The sequence below is a fragment of the Silene latifolia genome, chromosome 10 (assembly GCF_048544455.1).
Source record: "Silene latifolia isolate original U9 population chromosome 10, ASM4854445v1, whole genome shotgun sequence".
Classification (NCBI taxonomy): Eukaryota; Viridiplantae; Streptophyta; class Magnoliopsida; order Caryophyllales; family Caryophyllaceae; genus Silene; species Silene latifolia.
Genome location: NC_133535.1, coordinates 9,333,703 through 9,347,681, shown reverse-complemented (window position 1 = coordinate 9,347,681; position 13,979 = coordinate 9,333,703). Strand labels below are relative to the sequence as shown.

At 38.1% G+C, this 13,979-nt stretch overlaps 3 protein-coding genes across 7 annotated transcripts; 1 reads left to right on the top strand and 2 right to left on the bottom strand.

Moving 5' to 3' along the window:
* Positions 1-854: 854 nt before the first annotated feature.
* On the bottom strand, positions 855-9,582 carry LOC141604994 (uncharacterized). Of its 2 annotated transcripts, none has more exons than XM_074423610.1 (3): positions 9,341-9,582; positions 1,955-2,250; positions 855-1,755 (listed from the first exon to the last, which is right to left on the bottom strand). In XM_074423610.1, exons 1-3 carry the CDS (start codon positions 9,368-9,370, stop codon positions 1,167-1,169), a joined length of 915 nt encoding a protein of 304 aa, XP_074279711.1. In that variant the 5' UTR covers positions 9,371-9,582; the 3' UTR covers positions 855-1,166. The 2 variants fall into 2 exon arrangements, with proteins under 2 accessions (XP_074279711.1, XP_074279712.1); XM_074423611.1 differs by having other exon boundaries at positions 1,955-2,229.
* LOC141604989 (uncharacterized) lies at positions 6,064-11,509 on the top strand. The gene is made up of 3 exons (XM_074423602.1): positions 6,064-8,848; positions 9,194-9,591; positions 9,680-11,509. Exons 1-3 carry the CDS (start codon positions 6,073-6,075, stop codon positions 9,695-9,697), a joined length of 3,192 nt encoding a protein of 1,063 aa, XP_074279703.1. The 5' UTR covers positions 6,064-6,072; the 3' UTR covers positions 9,698-11,509.
* Positions 9,495-13,631, bottom strand: LOC141604993 (uncharacterized). Of its 4 annotated transcripts, XM_074423605.1 has the most exons (4): positions 13,322-13,631; positions 12,587-12,853; positions 11,697-12,389; positions 9,495-9,582 (listed from the first exon to the last, which is right to left on the bottom strand). In XM_074423605.1, exons 1-3 carry the CDS (start codon positions 13,450-13,452, stop codon positions 11,801-11,803), a joined length of 987 nt encoding a protein of 328 aa, XP_074279706.1. In that variant the 5' UTR covers positions 13,453-13,631; the 3' UTR covers positions 9,495-9,582; positions 11,697-11,800. The 4 variants fall into 4 exon arrangements, with proteins under 4 accessions (XP_074279706.1, XP_074279710.1, XP_074279708.1 ...); XM_074423609.1 differs by lacking the exon at positions 9,495-9,582 and having other exon boundaries at positions 11,515-12,389; positions 12,587-13,069; positions 13,185-13,628; XM_074423607.1 differs by lacking the exon at positions 9,495-9,582 and having other exon boundaries at positions 11,515-12,389; positions 12,587-13,008; positions 13,322-13,628.
* Between the last annotated feature and the right edge of the window lie 348 nt (positions 13,632-13,979).

Sequence of the window (13,979 nt, the reverse complement as noted above, 5' to 3'; positions counted from 1 at the left end):
TGCGAGTTATGTCGTTGCAACAATAAGTACACAAGTCTCCATTCTACATAGTTGCATGGATTAGGGTTCAGTCCGAATCTGTTCTGGGAAGGAATCTGTTACTCTGTTAGTAATCTAGGTTGACTGGTGCTTTAAACTCGAACTCAATACCATTTAAGAACTCAAACCCGTTCCTCGAATACCGAACCATCAGTCATGTAACAGTGACCACACACAACAACAAAGCAAGTAACTGAGACAAGATTAGAAGCTCAAAGCACCTCGCAGCAAACCGTACTCAGGTATTTCACTGTTGATATCCTGCAATCAAAGCAAGTAATTATAGTAGCCACTTCAGTTCAGCCATCCAAAAGATATTCTCTGTAGCTCATAAATGGCGAAGGTAACATACATGAGCAGCTGAATTCTCGTCAGCCATAATCCCTTTAAGCAGGTTTCTTTGAGTAAGAGTCCTCTGGTCTAAACCAGTGGCATGTACCATGTAGCCTCCAAAGAATTGTCTTCACACTTCCAATCACGAAACACACATCATTAGCATACATAAACTTGTCATTATCAAAACTAAATACTCAACATATGCTAAGGTCAAATTGTTCTAGGGTTTGAACGAAGTATCCATCTAAATTCGACGCAACATTCTCCTGAAAAAGTCGAAAGAGAGGCAACATTCTCCTGAAAAAGTCGAAAGAGAGGCATTGGAAAACATCAGCCTTCCCTGAATCACGAGTTCTTATCAAGTTATAATTGCTAAGTACTCTGAATAGAAAGAACTAAGCACCAGACGAGTCAATTCCAATTACAAGGATAAGGGCATAAGGCTCAATGCTATCAAGTACAATTAACAATAAAGAAAATTGCCATCAAATTACCTTATGTTATAAATCTTGCAACAAATTAAGGAAACATACACCAATTGTCATTTCATCCTCCATCAACTCACATCACACGAATAACAGTCTACTATTAACGAAATACACCCCAAAACTAAAACTACCTCGAAGCAAAGAAGATGGTGGATATCGGAGTCAAAACTTGAGCAATCTTGAGAATTTTGACACTGACCTGTCTTCAGAGATGACCAATCGTCGGTTACTAGAAGATGGTAAATATCGGCGTCAAAATTTCCCCATCACTCATTGTTCAATCCAAGTCACCAAACAATTTACCTATAATACAAATGGGATTGAGAAGTTCGTAAACCTCTTATTTCTCTCATTTTCTTCATTTTCAGCTATTTCTTTAAGGGTAGTCCAAGATTTCTTTCTCCTCTTCGAGGTGCCACTGGCCTTTTCTAATTTATCGGAAGCTGAGCTAACCAAAGCTTCATCACCTGATTTCTTAGGTCCAGGTTTTTTCCTTTTCCTCTTACTATCCAACAATTTGACACCAGTTGTGGCTGTCAGACTTGCTGAACTGCCGACTGGGAAATCAATAGCATTACTTGCTGCTGGCAAGGGCGTTACATCTGCCTTGTCCATGGTGGCATTGCTTGTACTATTTTTCTCCATTATAATGCCCCTTTGTATTGCAGAGCTTACAGATCCATTTATCGAAGAGATGGCCTTCGAAGGAGCTATTTCTTTCACATATCCTTTAGGGGTCCCACGTTTTGAGTTACGATGGGAACAAAAATGGCAGGTGTAAACAGCATTATTCTGTGCAGAAACCATAACTTTGGTGCGTCCCTTCCTCTTTGCTTTATTCTTTTGAATCCGGATGGTGCAGTTGAAACCCGGTTGAAGAATTGTTTCGCATCTGTACATTTAAGAAGGAACCCACATTAGTCAGGAAAAGAAATGATTTCTTCTAACAAGAGCCAAATCAAATTAACAGAACCACCAACACCACATCGACCCTAAACTGACTAGAGCCGAAATCCACAACGCAATTGAACAGAGAATCATACACATTAAAATATTAAAAGAACTGAGTAGAAGAAGAAAAAAGGAAAGACCTTTGGCAAGAGAAAAGAGAAGGATCAGGAGGAACTCCCAATGATTCGCCAAATTCAGCAAAAGAATGACCAAAGAAGGCGCCCAAACTAGCTGCTTGCGCATTCTCAGTAGCCCAAACAGCCAAATTCTGAAGGTGCTTAAGTTTAAGCATGGACTTAGGATTGTGTGATTGTCGTTTCCCGCTAGCTTCTTCTCTAATTGACAAAGATGCACCTACCCCATTATTTTCTCTCTTCTTTCCTCGTTTCCCCATCTCGTAAGTACCTCTGATATTCTGAAAAATATCAGCTTTTTTCTGTCATTGAGGAATTTCGTCAAACAGTTGGTGGGCAATCAGGCGTACATATACAAAAGCTCGTCAAAATGTTCTTTTTTAACATAGAACCTATATTACACCATTTCTACCAAGACGAGACATTTTGACGAGCTTTTTAACGAACCTATATTTAACATAGAACCTATACAAAAGCTCGTCAAAATGTTATCCAAACACTCACATTCCATTTGCCCTCCCCTTCTCTCCCCTCCCTTCACCTCCCCTCACTCCCCCTCCCCTCCCCTTCCCTCCTAAAATTGTATCCAAACGGACCCTAAAAGCCGCTTCATTTAAGAACAGAGCACGACGACACAGGCAATTTCTGGGAACATGATTAAACAAGCAGAAGAGCAAAGAGATTAAAGATTTAGGGTTTCGTAAAAATAGAAAATACGCAGCAATTAATCACTCCAATTGCACAAATACACTATCAATTTAAGGATAATAAGTCTAATTTAAATAACTCGATAATATATATCGATTTTATTTAAAATAGAAAAACCTTACTTGAGAGAGAATAACTGAAGCCACCCAAAAGGAGAATTGTATACGGCGAGTTGTCGGAGTCCGGCGAGGTGGTACAACACTGAGATCGGTTCAGTCGTGGTATGTGGGAGACTCTCATGTATTGCCTTCACCGTTTGTTTGGGTTTTTTCAATATTTTTTGGGTTTTTCTACATGGTAACCTTATATTTTTTCAAATTCTACATGGTAACCCTACTTTTCAGAGAACACACATGGTAACCCTTAACTCTGTTAATACGCATTGCCGTGATCCTTAACTTTTTTTCCGTCAGTTTTATCCGTTAAGTATGTGACGTGGCCAATTGAATTTTGAGATTTTCTATAAGGTAACCCTATATTTTTAAAAATTCTACAAGTTAACCCTACTTTTTCTACAATCACATGTGCATAATAATATAATCCCTTAATCAATCCTTTTTTTCACAATTTTACTCGATTACTCCCAAATTGTCATATCCACCCTCATTACCCTTTTAATTAACCGAGTTTTTAAAGAAAAATCCAATAAGAACTTTGTTCAATATCAAAAAATAAGTGATGGGGCATATTCTGCACCGCTGACCAAGTCAACATATTGAGCAAGGTCAAAGATATCCACAGCAAGTCAACGACTTAGACAAACCTAGCCGATCAAAACCCATCATACTGTCACTGGTCTCGGCATGGCAACCGGCCGGTAGGGCACATATCCGCGTACTCATATCCAAAGACCTCTACTAGGCCCGCCATAGGTCTATCGGCCGAGGGTAGAACGGTCTTTCCACCTGCTAGCCACTTGGCCACTTGGCCACTACGTGACAAAAGGTGAAAGTCTATAAATACTCCTCAACCCTCATTGAGGAAAGGATCCAGAATTTAACCTAAGAATCACTATTCATCTGGTAATATCTTCCTTATCTCTCTACAATATATACTTATCCCTCTAAGTTTACTGACTTGGGCGTCGGAGTGAGTACGCTCGGCCAAAGCCGAGCCCTCAGTTTGTTCATCGTTTCAGGAGACCGCAAGGAGGATTCAAGCAAAGACGTCATTCTACAAGCCACGGGTGGTAACAATACTTGCTCTGGAATTACACCCGGAACAATAAGATATTCTAAATACCAAGTAGAAGTACTCTATTCCGAGCATTATAATAATCAATCCCAAATTTGATTCATAGGATTTATCTAATTAATAAACTTTTGTTTTCAACACCTCATCAAATACGACAAAATTAAAAATGTTGTAAACACAATAATAACTTACTTCAATTATTCGACAAATTTATACAATAAATTGACACAATAAAGTTGGGTAAAATTAAGGAGTGGAGACTCATTTGTAAACATTGACTTAATAGTGGATTTCTTTATTAATTATTGAACCCGGTTTTTGGAAATTTATGGTAATGATACCTTAAAGAGATGATAATATTAAGAGTTGACGTTTTTTGGAGTAATCGAGTGAAAAATGTACTAAGAATGATAAATTTATGAACTAAGGGAGTATTTTTAAGAGTGTTTATCTTGTAAAAAAAATGAATAGGGTTATTTTGTATGATTTTAAAAAACAGAGGGTTACCTTGTAGAAAGTCTCAAAATTCAATTTGCCACGTCACATACTTAACGGACAAAATTGACGGAAAAAAAGTTAAGGGTCACGGCAATGCGTATTAACAGAGTTGAGGGTTACCATGTGTGTTCTCTGAAAAGTAGGGTTACCATGTAGAATTTGAAAAAACACAGGGTTACCATGTAGAATAACCCATATTTTTTTAAGGGTGACAATCGGTTCAGTCGGGTTGATTTGGGTTGGGTTAAGTCGAGTGAGGTCATATCAGGTTCGGCCATATCGGGACAGCCTACCCTTTTGGTTTAGGGCAAGTTGTTATCGCGTCGGGTGATGTATTGGGTTGGGACGGTTTCGGGCCCGGTCATTAACGGGTTCAGTTATTTTATAGCATTGAATTTTTAACCATCAAAACTAGTTTTTCAACCAAAAAAACTTGGTAGAGACTTCTCTCTAAAAAAAAACTCTTTCTAAAAACCCTAGCCTCCATCAATTATACGGGGCTCCCATCGATCATCAATCGATGGTAAGCCCCAAAATTGCTTTATTTTTCAATCAATAGTATGCAATCTATTTTCCTTTATGTTTTTGTTTAATTTCCGCTTTCGTTTTTGTTTCGTCTCTCTTTCTGTCTATCGGTGGTGTCCTTCTCTCAGTTTGAGAGCTTTCGTTTTCTGGTTCGTTTGCAATTTTCTAATAAGTCAGCAGAAGATCAGCGTTGTTATAGATCGTTATATGGTTTTACATATTTTGTCCGATTCATGGCTACAATCAATCACGTCAGAAGAAATGGATACTCGTCAAGGAAGATTCGGAGACCCTCTTATGGATGAAAGCCTTTTGCGGCAAATCGATGATAGAGACTCTGTTGCAGTGTTTCATTCTTTGAACAAGAATTTATTTCCTATGGTTGTAATCGATTTGTATCCGATTGAGCTTGGCATATGTTGTAGAAGTCGTATGACTTTTTATTAATGATAATGATCTTTTCTCAAAAAAAAAAAAACCTAGTTTTTCGACCAATAGTTGGCTTACTTACTTGACGTCAAACGTTCTTCCATTTTAATCAGTACTAAGCTTAATAATTGTCGAGTCATCAATTTAATCGGGTCAATACCGGATCGGGTTCCTATCAAGTCAATTTGGGTACGGGTTCGGTTGTTCAGGTTACTGACTATTGGGTCGTGTCGGGTTACGGGTCAGGGTCGAAATCGGTTTGCAATATTCTCTAAATTTCGCACATTATATCACCTCAACTTATCTTACATAAAATTCCACCCTTCCTCGAGACAAACAAAAACCTCAAAGATTTACAATTCACACGGATTTGGCTGCAAGTCTCCCTTGTGACATATATATCCGTCACAAACTTGCGAAGGATCAAATACTACCCACATGGGTAAAATAAGATAAAAGAGAATGTTATTTCCTAGACAATTTGCTTTTGTCTTATATGTGGGTTGTATTTGGCCCGTCGCAAGCTTGCGACGGATATGCCCGTCACAAATGAGAATTTGTGTACAAATTTAGCCCAAGTAGACGTTTTATGAACCAGAATGTCAATATTGGTAGCTGATAAACAGTTGTCCAACTTAAATGAAGTGAGGTGACTTCTTTCAATGACTTGAGACTCTGGGTATTTTAGATTTGTTTTATTTGGCATACTTCACCGGTTTTAAGTCTAGAACGGATATTTACGTCTTAAACAAGGGTTTGGGTTAATTAAAATGCTTATAAAAAAGAGACATCAAGTTGAAGAGCAACTCAGATCACACTTAAACAACTGCTCACAAGTTACAAAAATGAAACAGATGCACCACCAAACCCATGATAATCCCTCAAATTTCATTTCTACACTGAGAAAGAAACCAGCTTTTCTTGTAATCTTTGTTTTCCTGGTGCAAAATATTGCAGCAACTGAAACCCAGGGTAGTGTTAAGTACTCAGGCAACGAGACTGACCGAGTCGCATTGCTGGCAATCAAAAACCGGCTTGTAGATCATCCGAATGGGGTTTTAAGTTCATGGAATGACTCTATTCCGCATTGTAGTTGGGAGGGGATTACTTGTGGGCGCACACATAATCGAGTGACTGTATTGGATCTAAATTCAAAAGGATTGGCAGGAACTATATCCCCTTTCATAGGGAACCTGAGCTTCCTGAAAATCATTAAGCTTTCTAATAATAGGTTAACTGGCGAAATCCCGAAACAAGTCAGTCATGTGTTAAGGCTAGAAGAACTAAGGCTAAATAATAACACACTTGTAGGTGAAATTCCCGCCAATATATCTCGTTGTCGCAGGCTCAGATATATTTCCTTTGGCTACAACAAGCTCGGGGGAAACCTCCCATCAGGATTAAGTGCATTGTCGGAGCTAGAAAATCTTATTGTGCACAAGAACTATTTTACAGGCCCTCTTTTTGACATCATACAAAACCTTACCTCCTTAGTTGCAGTATCTGCTGCTGACAACTCATTTACAGGAACTATCCCAAGTAGCATTGATAGGATGCAAAACCTGACATTCCTTGGATTAGCAGAGAATAAACTCTCTGGCACAATTCCCACATCCCTTTTCAATCTCTCATCCCTTACAAATCTTAATTTTCTTGACAACCAAATGCATGGAGAACTCCCTGAGCATATGGGCTTCACCGTTCCTCAATTGTATTTGTTAGACCTTGGAGGTAACAACTTTTCAGGATCAATTCCAATCACGATACAAAACCTCACAGCACTTAAGACTCTTGGACTTGATGGCAATAGTTTTACTGGGAGCTTTCCTCATGATTTTCGGTATTCTTATAACCTCTCTGATTTAACTATTCGGGGAAATTACCTAGCGGGTGATATCAACTTCATAAATACATTGGTTAACTGTAGCCAATTAACAATCCTAGATTTTGGAAGCAATAACTTTTCAGGAATATTACCCAAATCTGTAGCCAATCTCTCCACCTCATTGGAATGGTTCATCACCGAAGATACTCTGATAAGCGGAACAATTCCTGCAGGCATTACCAATCTTGCCAGCTTAGTTAAGATAGGTATGGATAACTGCAAATTAACAGGCTCTATTCCTCATGATATCGGGAAGCTTCAGTTTCTAGAAAACCTTCATTTGCTTTCCAACAGACTGTCAGGTAAAATTCCAAACTCATTGGGAAATTTATCATTCTTGAGTAGTCTTCGTCTACAGAATAATATATTGGAAGGGAGCATACCTCCAAGCCTCGGAAATTGCAAAAGCTTGTTGTTCATGTACTTATCATACAACTTTCTCAGTGGAACCTTAGGTAATGAGCTATTTGAAGGATCTGCTTCATTTGTTGAACTAGATTTGTCTTATAATCATTTGAAAGGCTCCCTACCTTTGGAAATGAGTAAACAAAATAACCTAGACATCTTAATACTGTCTAACAATAAGTTTTCAGGCGTCATTCCAGACGGTTTAGGTGACTGTGCTGACCTTCAGTACCTGTTCATGGCAGAAAATTCCTTCTACGGAAATATTCCTCCATCCTTCACTTCTTTGTCTAGCCTCCTAAAAATTGACCTTTCTCGAAACAATTTGTCTGGCCAAATTCCACCCTTCTTCTCAAGATTTCCCACATTATATTACCTAAACTTATCATACAACGATTTTGAGGGAAGTGTTCCAACAAATTCGGTATTTGCAAATGCAAATGCAATTTTTGTTGCTGGCAATAGCAGGCTTTGTGGTGGGATTAAACAGTTGCATTTACCTAAGTGCATTCAGAATAAAAGCACAAAAAGGAAAAAAAGAGCAATGCCCCATGCCCTTAAGTTGATAATTCCCGTTGTCAGTGCACTTGTTGCGGTTTTGGCCATGGGAGCAGGGCTGTACCTGGCATGTATTAAAAAAAAGAAGACACCTCTTTTACCAGGTTTAGTGATGGGGAATGCAATTATGAAGGTGTCTTACGACATGTTACTTAAAGCGACAGCTGGTTTTTCTTCAGATAACCTACTTGGGAGGGGGTCTTTTGGATCAGTGTTCAAGGGGATTTTGGATGGAAAGACGGTTGCTGTGAAAGTTCTCAACCTGGAACACCGTGGTGCATCAAAGAGCTTCATGTCAGAATGCAAAACATTAAGGAATGTGCGTCACCGGAATCTGGTAGGTATCATAACAGTTTGTTCCAGTATTGATTTTCAGGGAAATGATTTTAAAGCTCTAGTATATGAGTTCATGCCCAATGGGAGTTTAGACAGATGGTTACATGGAGTGCATGGAAACATGAGCCTATCTCAACGGGTGGATATAGCGATTGATGTAGCCTATGCACTCAACTATCTCCATCATGAGTGTGAAATTCCAATTGTGCACTGTGACTTGAAACCAAGCAACATATTGCTCGATGATGATATGGTTGCTCATGTCGGGGATTTTGGATTAGCACGGTTTCTTACTCAACCACAACATCTGAATCAAAGTAGCACAACTGGAATCAGAGGCACGATAGGCTACGCTGCTCCTGGTAATAATATTTTGATTCCATTTTAAAATTAGACTGACAAACAGCAAGTAACAAAATTATTATCAAAAGACTAAGACGCAAAAACTCAGTCATCCCCTGGACCTGATGCTAAATTGGTTTATGTAATTTAAACTTACTTAAGTAGACGACTGTTTATATGCACTGTTAGTGAGCTTGCCTATCTATCATATATTCATAGTGAATAGTAATCTAAAGAAGACGGAGAAAAAGAAGGGCAAAGCATAAAATCAGGACAGTCTAAAGTATTCTATAACTTGTCTATCTATAAAGCCAGTTTTTTCTGCACTAATGTGTCTAAGCATTGTCAATGGGTTCACATGTTAGAGTATGGCCTTGGAAGCGAAGCGTCTAAAGATGGTGACATTTATAGCTATGGCATATTGCTACTTGAGCTCATGACAGGGAAGAGTCCAACAAACAACATGTTCAAGGAAGACTACAACCTTCGTATGTATGCAGAAGCAGCATTACCTGAACAAGTCTTGCAAATTGTAGATCCATTACTTGAAAAAGACTATACTGAAGAAGTCGATGACACAAGAGCAAATACAGATGAGCTTCAACGAATAGTGGAATGCATTGTTTCTGTGATTAGTGTAGGTGTCTCGTGCTCCAACCATTTGCCACATGATCGAATGAAAATAACCGATGCCATAAGCAGACTTCAATCAGCAAGAGACAACCTTCCCAATGCTAGTAAAAGACAAATTTTCCTGCAAGAGGTACAGTAATAAAAATATAACAGTTTCTATTTGATTAGAAAGTTCCGCAACAGTACACTAACTCTGCTTGTAACATTGACGATTGCAGATTCCCAAGGACCTGTGACTTTGAAAGCAGGCGCTCGACAATTGAAGTACACAGAAGGAACTATAAATACTACAATCTGCCATAGTTGAATGTAAACACGACTTAAACTTGACTAATAACTTGTTATATACTGTACTACTTTTCAGGTAATTATGTCTTAGACTTTATCTCCTCCCCCACAGTAATATCTTGTGTTTTTCAAGGTTCATGGATTTCTAGTCCTATGTACCATTTGATATCGTTGTAGAAGAAGAATATAAATGGTTTTCAAAGTCACAATGGTAAGATCATAATCACACAATGTGGGAAAAGCTAAAATGAGGTAACGCCGTCAAAGCATTCTGAATTCCAGCAGCACAAACAGAACACAAAAAGAAAAGTTATATAACCAAAAGTCTTGATACAGTCCATATATCTAGCCAAACACACCTCTATAAAAACAGCACATTCAAACTTCAAAGAATAGCACCGTAATGTAGTTAAAATCACAGCCCACGGTAATGAAAGAGAAATAATCTCACTAATTGCTGCCATAAACTCAAACGTTTACTATATCATGTATATCAAGTAAAAATGAATAGCTAGTTTAGTCACCATTTCACAGCAGCACCACGACTGACTCTATCATATCACATACATGATTACACGGTGCGGTAGCAATCATGAATTCACAATCAATCAAGTTCAAAATATAACCAAACTGTGGAGGAACAAAACATGAGTTGAAGTGAAGGAAAGTTGTAAATCATTTCAATGACTCAGAAGTCACAGAATTGATATAATCTGTCTGAAATAAAACCAAGGAATATCATCGTAAAATGTAGTTCAGATGAGAACCCACTATAACAATAGCTGATCTTGCTAAATGATTTCCAAAGTACAAAACTCTGGTGTAGTCAAAAACAAAATGTCAATATAGGTGACTGACTGACTATCACATACAAAGCAAAACGTGAATAGCTAATTTAGTCACCATCCAATGGCGACAAAACAATGACCATATCAAATACAACAAAAACAACAGTAACCTAGTGCCTCAATGTGTCCCGCAAATTGTGAACAAAAGAAGGTTGTTTCTAAATGGCCCAAGATAAAAATTGCATTTCTAATTAGTCACTGTGATCAATCAAATTCAACATATATCCAAACAGTATATAGTGGAATTTAACTAAGACGGAAAATTATCACAAAATTCCAACAATTTTATGGAATGACCACGAAATCGAAATAACCAACAAAAAATTGATAAGAGCAGCAAATTCCAGGGGATAACATCGCAAAATCACAAAATGTAGTGAAGATGACAACCCATTATAGTGAAATAAAATTGATTTCACCAAAATGGTATTCAAAGTTACAAACTTTTGTGTCATCAAAACCCTAAAATTAGTATAGGTGACTGACTGACTAAATCACTTATGAAGCAAAAAAAGTGAATAGCTAATTTAGTCACCATTCCACAACGATTCAATCAAGGACAATTTAAATAACCAGATTGAGCATAATATGATGTAAGAAAGAAACTTAGGGTCAGAAGATAAATAAACAAACTAAACTAGTTCTAGGGTTTGAAAGTAGTAGCCATCTAAATTCGATGCAACATTCTCCTGAAAAAGTCGAAAGAGAGAGGCGTTGGAGAAGATCAGCCAGTCCCCTGAATAATGAGTTCTTATCAAGTTATATTGCTAAGTACTCTGAATAGAAAGTATTAAGCACGAGATAACTCAATTCCAATTACGAGGATAAGGGCATAAGGCTTAATCAATGCTATCAAGTACAATTAACAATAAAAAAATTGCCATGAAATTACCTCATGTTAAAAATCTTGCAACAAATTAAGGAAACATACACCTATTGTCATTTCATCCTCCATCAACTCACATCACACTAATAACAGTCTACTATTAATGAAATACACCCCAAAACTAAAAGTCTAAAACTACCTCGAAGCAAAGATGGTGGATATCGGAGTCAAAACTTGAGCAATCTTGAGAATTTTGAGAATTTTGACACTGACCTGTCTTCAGAGATGACCAATCGTCGGTTACTAGAAGATGGTTAATATCGGCGTCAAAATTTCCCCAGCACTCATTGTTCAATCCAAGTTACCAAACAACTTGCCTATAATACAAATGGGATTGAGAAGTTCGTAAACCTCTTATTTCTCTCATTTTCTTCATTTTCAGCTATTTCTTTAAGGGTAGTCCAAGATTTCTTTCTCCTCTTCGAGGTGCCACTGGCCTTTTCTAATTTAGCGGAAGCTGAGCTAACCAAAGTTTCATCACCTGATTTCTTAAGTCCAGATTTTTTCCTTTTCCTCTTACTATCCAACAATTTGACACCAGTTGTGGCTGTCGGATTTGCTGGACTGCCGACTGGGAAATCAATAGCATTACTTGCTTCTGGCAAGGGCGCTACATTTGCCTTGTCCATGGTGGCATTGCTTGTACTATTTTTCTCCATTATAATGCCCCTTTGTATTGCAGAGCTTACAGATCCATTTATTGAAGAGCTGACCCTCGAAGGAGCTATTTCTTTCACATATCCTTTAGGGGTCCCGCGTTTTGAGTTACGATGGGAACAAAAATGGCAGGTGTAAACAGCATTATTCTGTGCAGAAACCATAACTTTGCTGCGTCGCTTCCTCTTCGCTTTATTCTTTTCAATCCGGATGGTGCAGTTGAAACCCGGTTGAAGAATTGTTTCGCACCTGTACATTTAAGAAGGAACCCACATTAGTCAGGAAAAGAAATGATTTCTTCTAACAAGAGCCAAATCAAATTAACAGAACCACCAACACCATATCGACCCTAAACTGACTAGAGCCAAAATCCACAACGCAATTGAACAGAGAGCCATAGACATTAAAATATTAAAAGAACCGAGTACAAGAAAAAAAGGAAAGACCTTTGGCAAGAGAAAAGAGAAGGATCAGGACGAACTCCCAACAATTCGCCAAATTCAGCAAAAGAATGACCAAAGAAGGCACCCAAACTAGCTGCCTGCGCATTCTCAGTAGCCCAAACAGCCAAATTCTGAAGGTGCTTAAGTTTAAGCATGGATTTAGGATTGTGTGATTGTCGTTTCCCGCTAGCTTCTTCTCTAATTGACAAAGATGCACCAACCCCACTATTTTCTCCCTTCTTTCCTCGTTTCCCCATCTCGTACGCACCTCTGATATTTCAAAAAAATATCAGCTTTGCTTTTTTTCTGTCATTGAGGAATTTCGTCAAACAGTTGGTGGGCAATCAGGCGTACACATAACAGGCAACATATACAAAAGCTCGTCAAAATGTTGATTTTTACCTAGAACCTATATTACACCATTCCTGCCAAGAAGCGACATTAAATGCCGCTTCATTTTACAACAGAGCACGACGACACAGGCAACTTGATCAAAGTAATATAGCTTATAACAGACCAAGAAAACGATGATGAATTTCAATTTCTCGGAACATGATTAAACAGACAGAAGGGCAAACTCGTAAAATAAATAAACAAAAACATTGATTTAGGGTTTCGGAAATATAGAAAATACGCAATTACTCACTCCAATTGCACAAACCCTAGACTATCAATCTTATCGATTTTATTTAAAATTTGAATAATTTAGAGTTTTGGCCAAAAATAGAAAAACCTTACTTGAGAGAGAAGAACTGAAGCCAATCAGCCACCGAAAAGGAGTTGTGTATCGTCGGAGGTCGGAGGTCGGAGGTCGGAGGTCGGAGGAGGGAGTTCGGTTGAACACTAAATAGTGAGACGGGGTTTTGCATTAAGATATGAGAGCTTGAAAACAATCAACCCGAGAATAACTTGAACCCAAAATGGTCCGACCCGCCTGATTTCTTGAAAACCAGAACCCCAAATTGACCCGACCCGGATCCAATTGTCTTGTTTACCAAGTGTAATTTGGAGCAGTGTTAACTCACGAGAAAGAGCTTTACTACCTACTGCAAATCTGAACAAAATCGAATGGTATATATAAAAAGAAAAATTACGGATATTGTACATGGTACCTTATGTACGATTTTTTTTCCAAATTAATCATTTGTACGAGATCTTTAGTTTGAAAATAAAAATAAAAAGAATCATCGCGTTCTGAACTCGTGACCATGAATTATAGGCTTTCAAAGCTTTTTAGTGGAAAAGGAGGGGTATTTCTTAGAAAACAAAAAAACATAAGGATATCACGTAGAACAACAACAACAATAAAGCCTTAATCCGAAAATGATTTGGGGTCGGCTGACACGAATCCTTCTTTAGAACTATTCATGGGTGATCACACACCTCAAAATGCGGA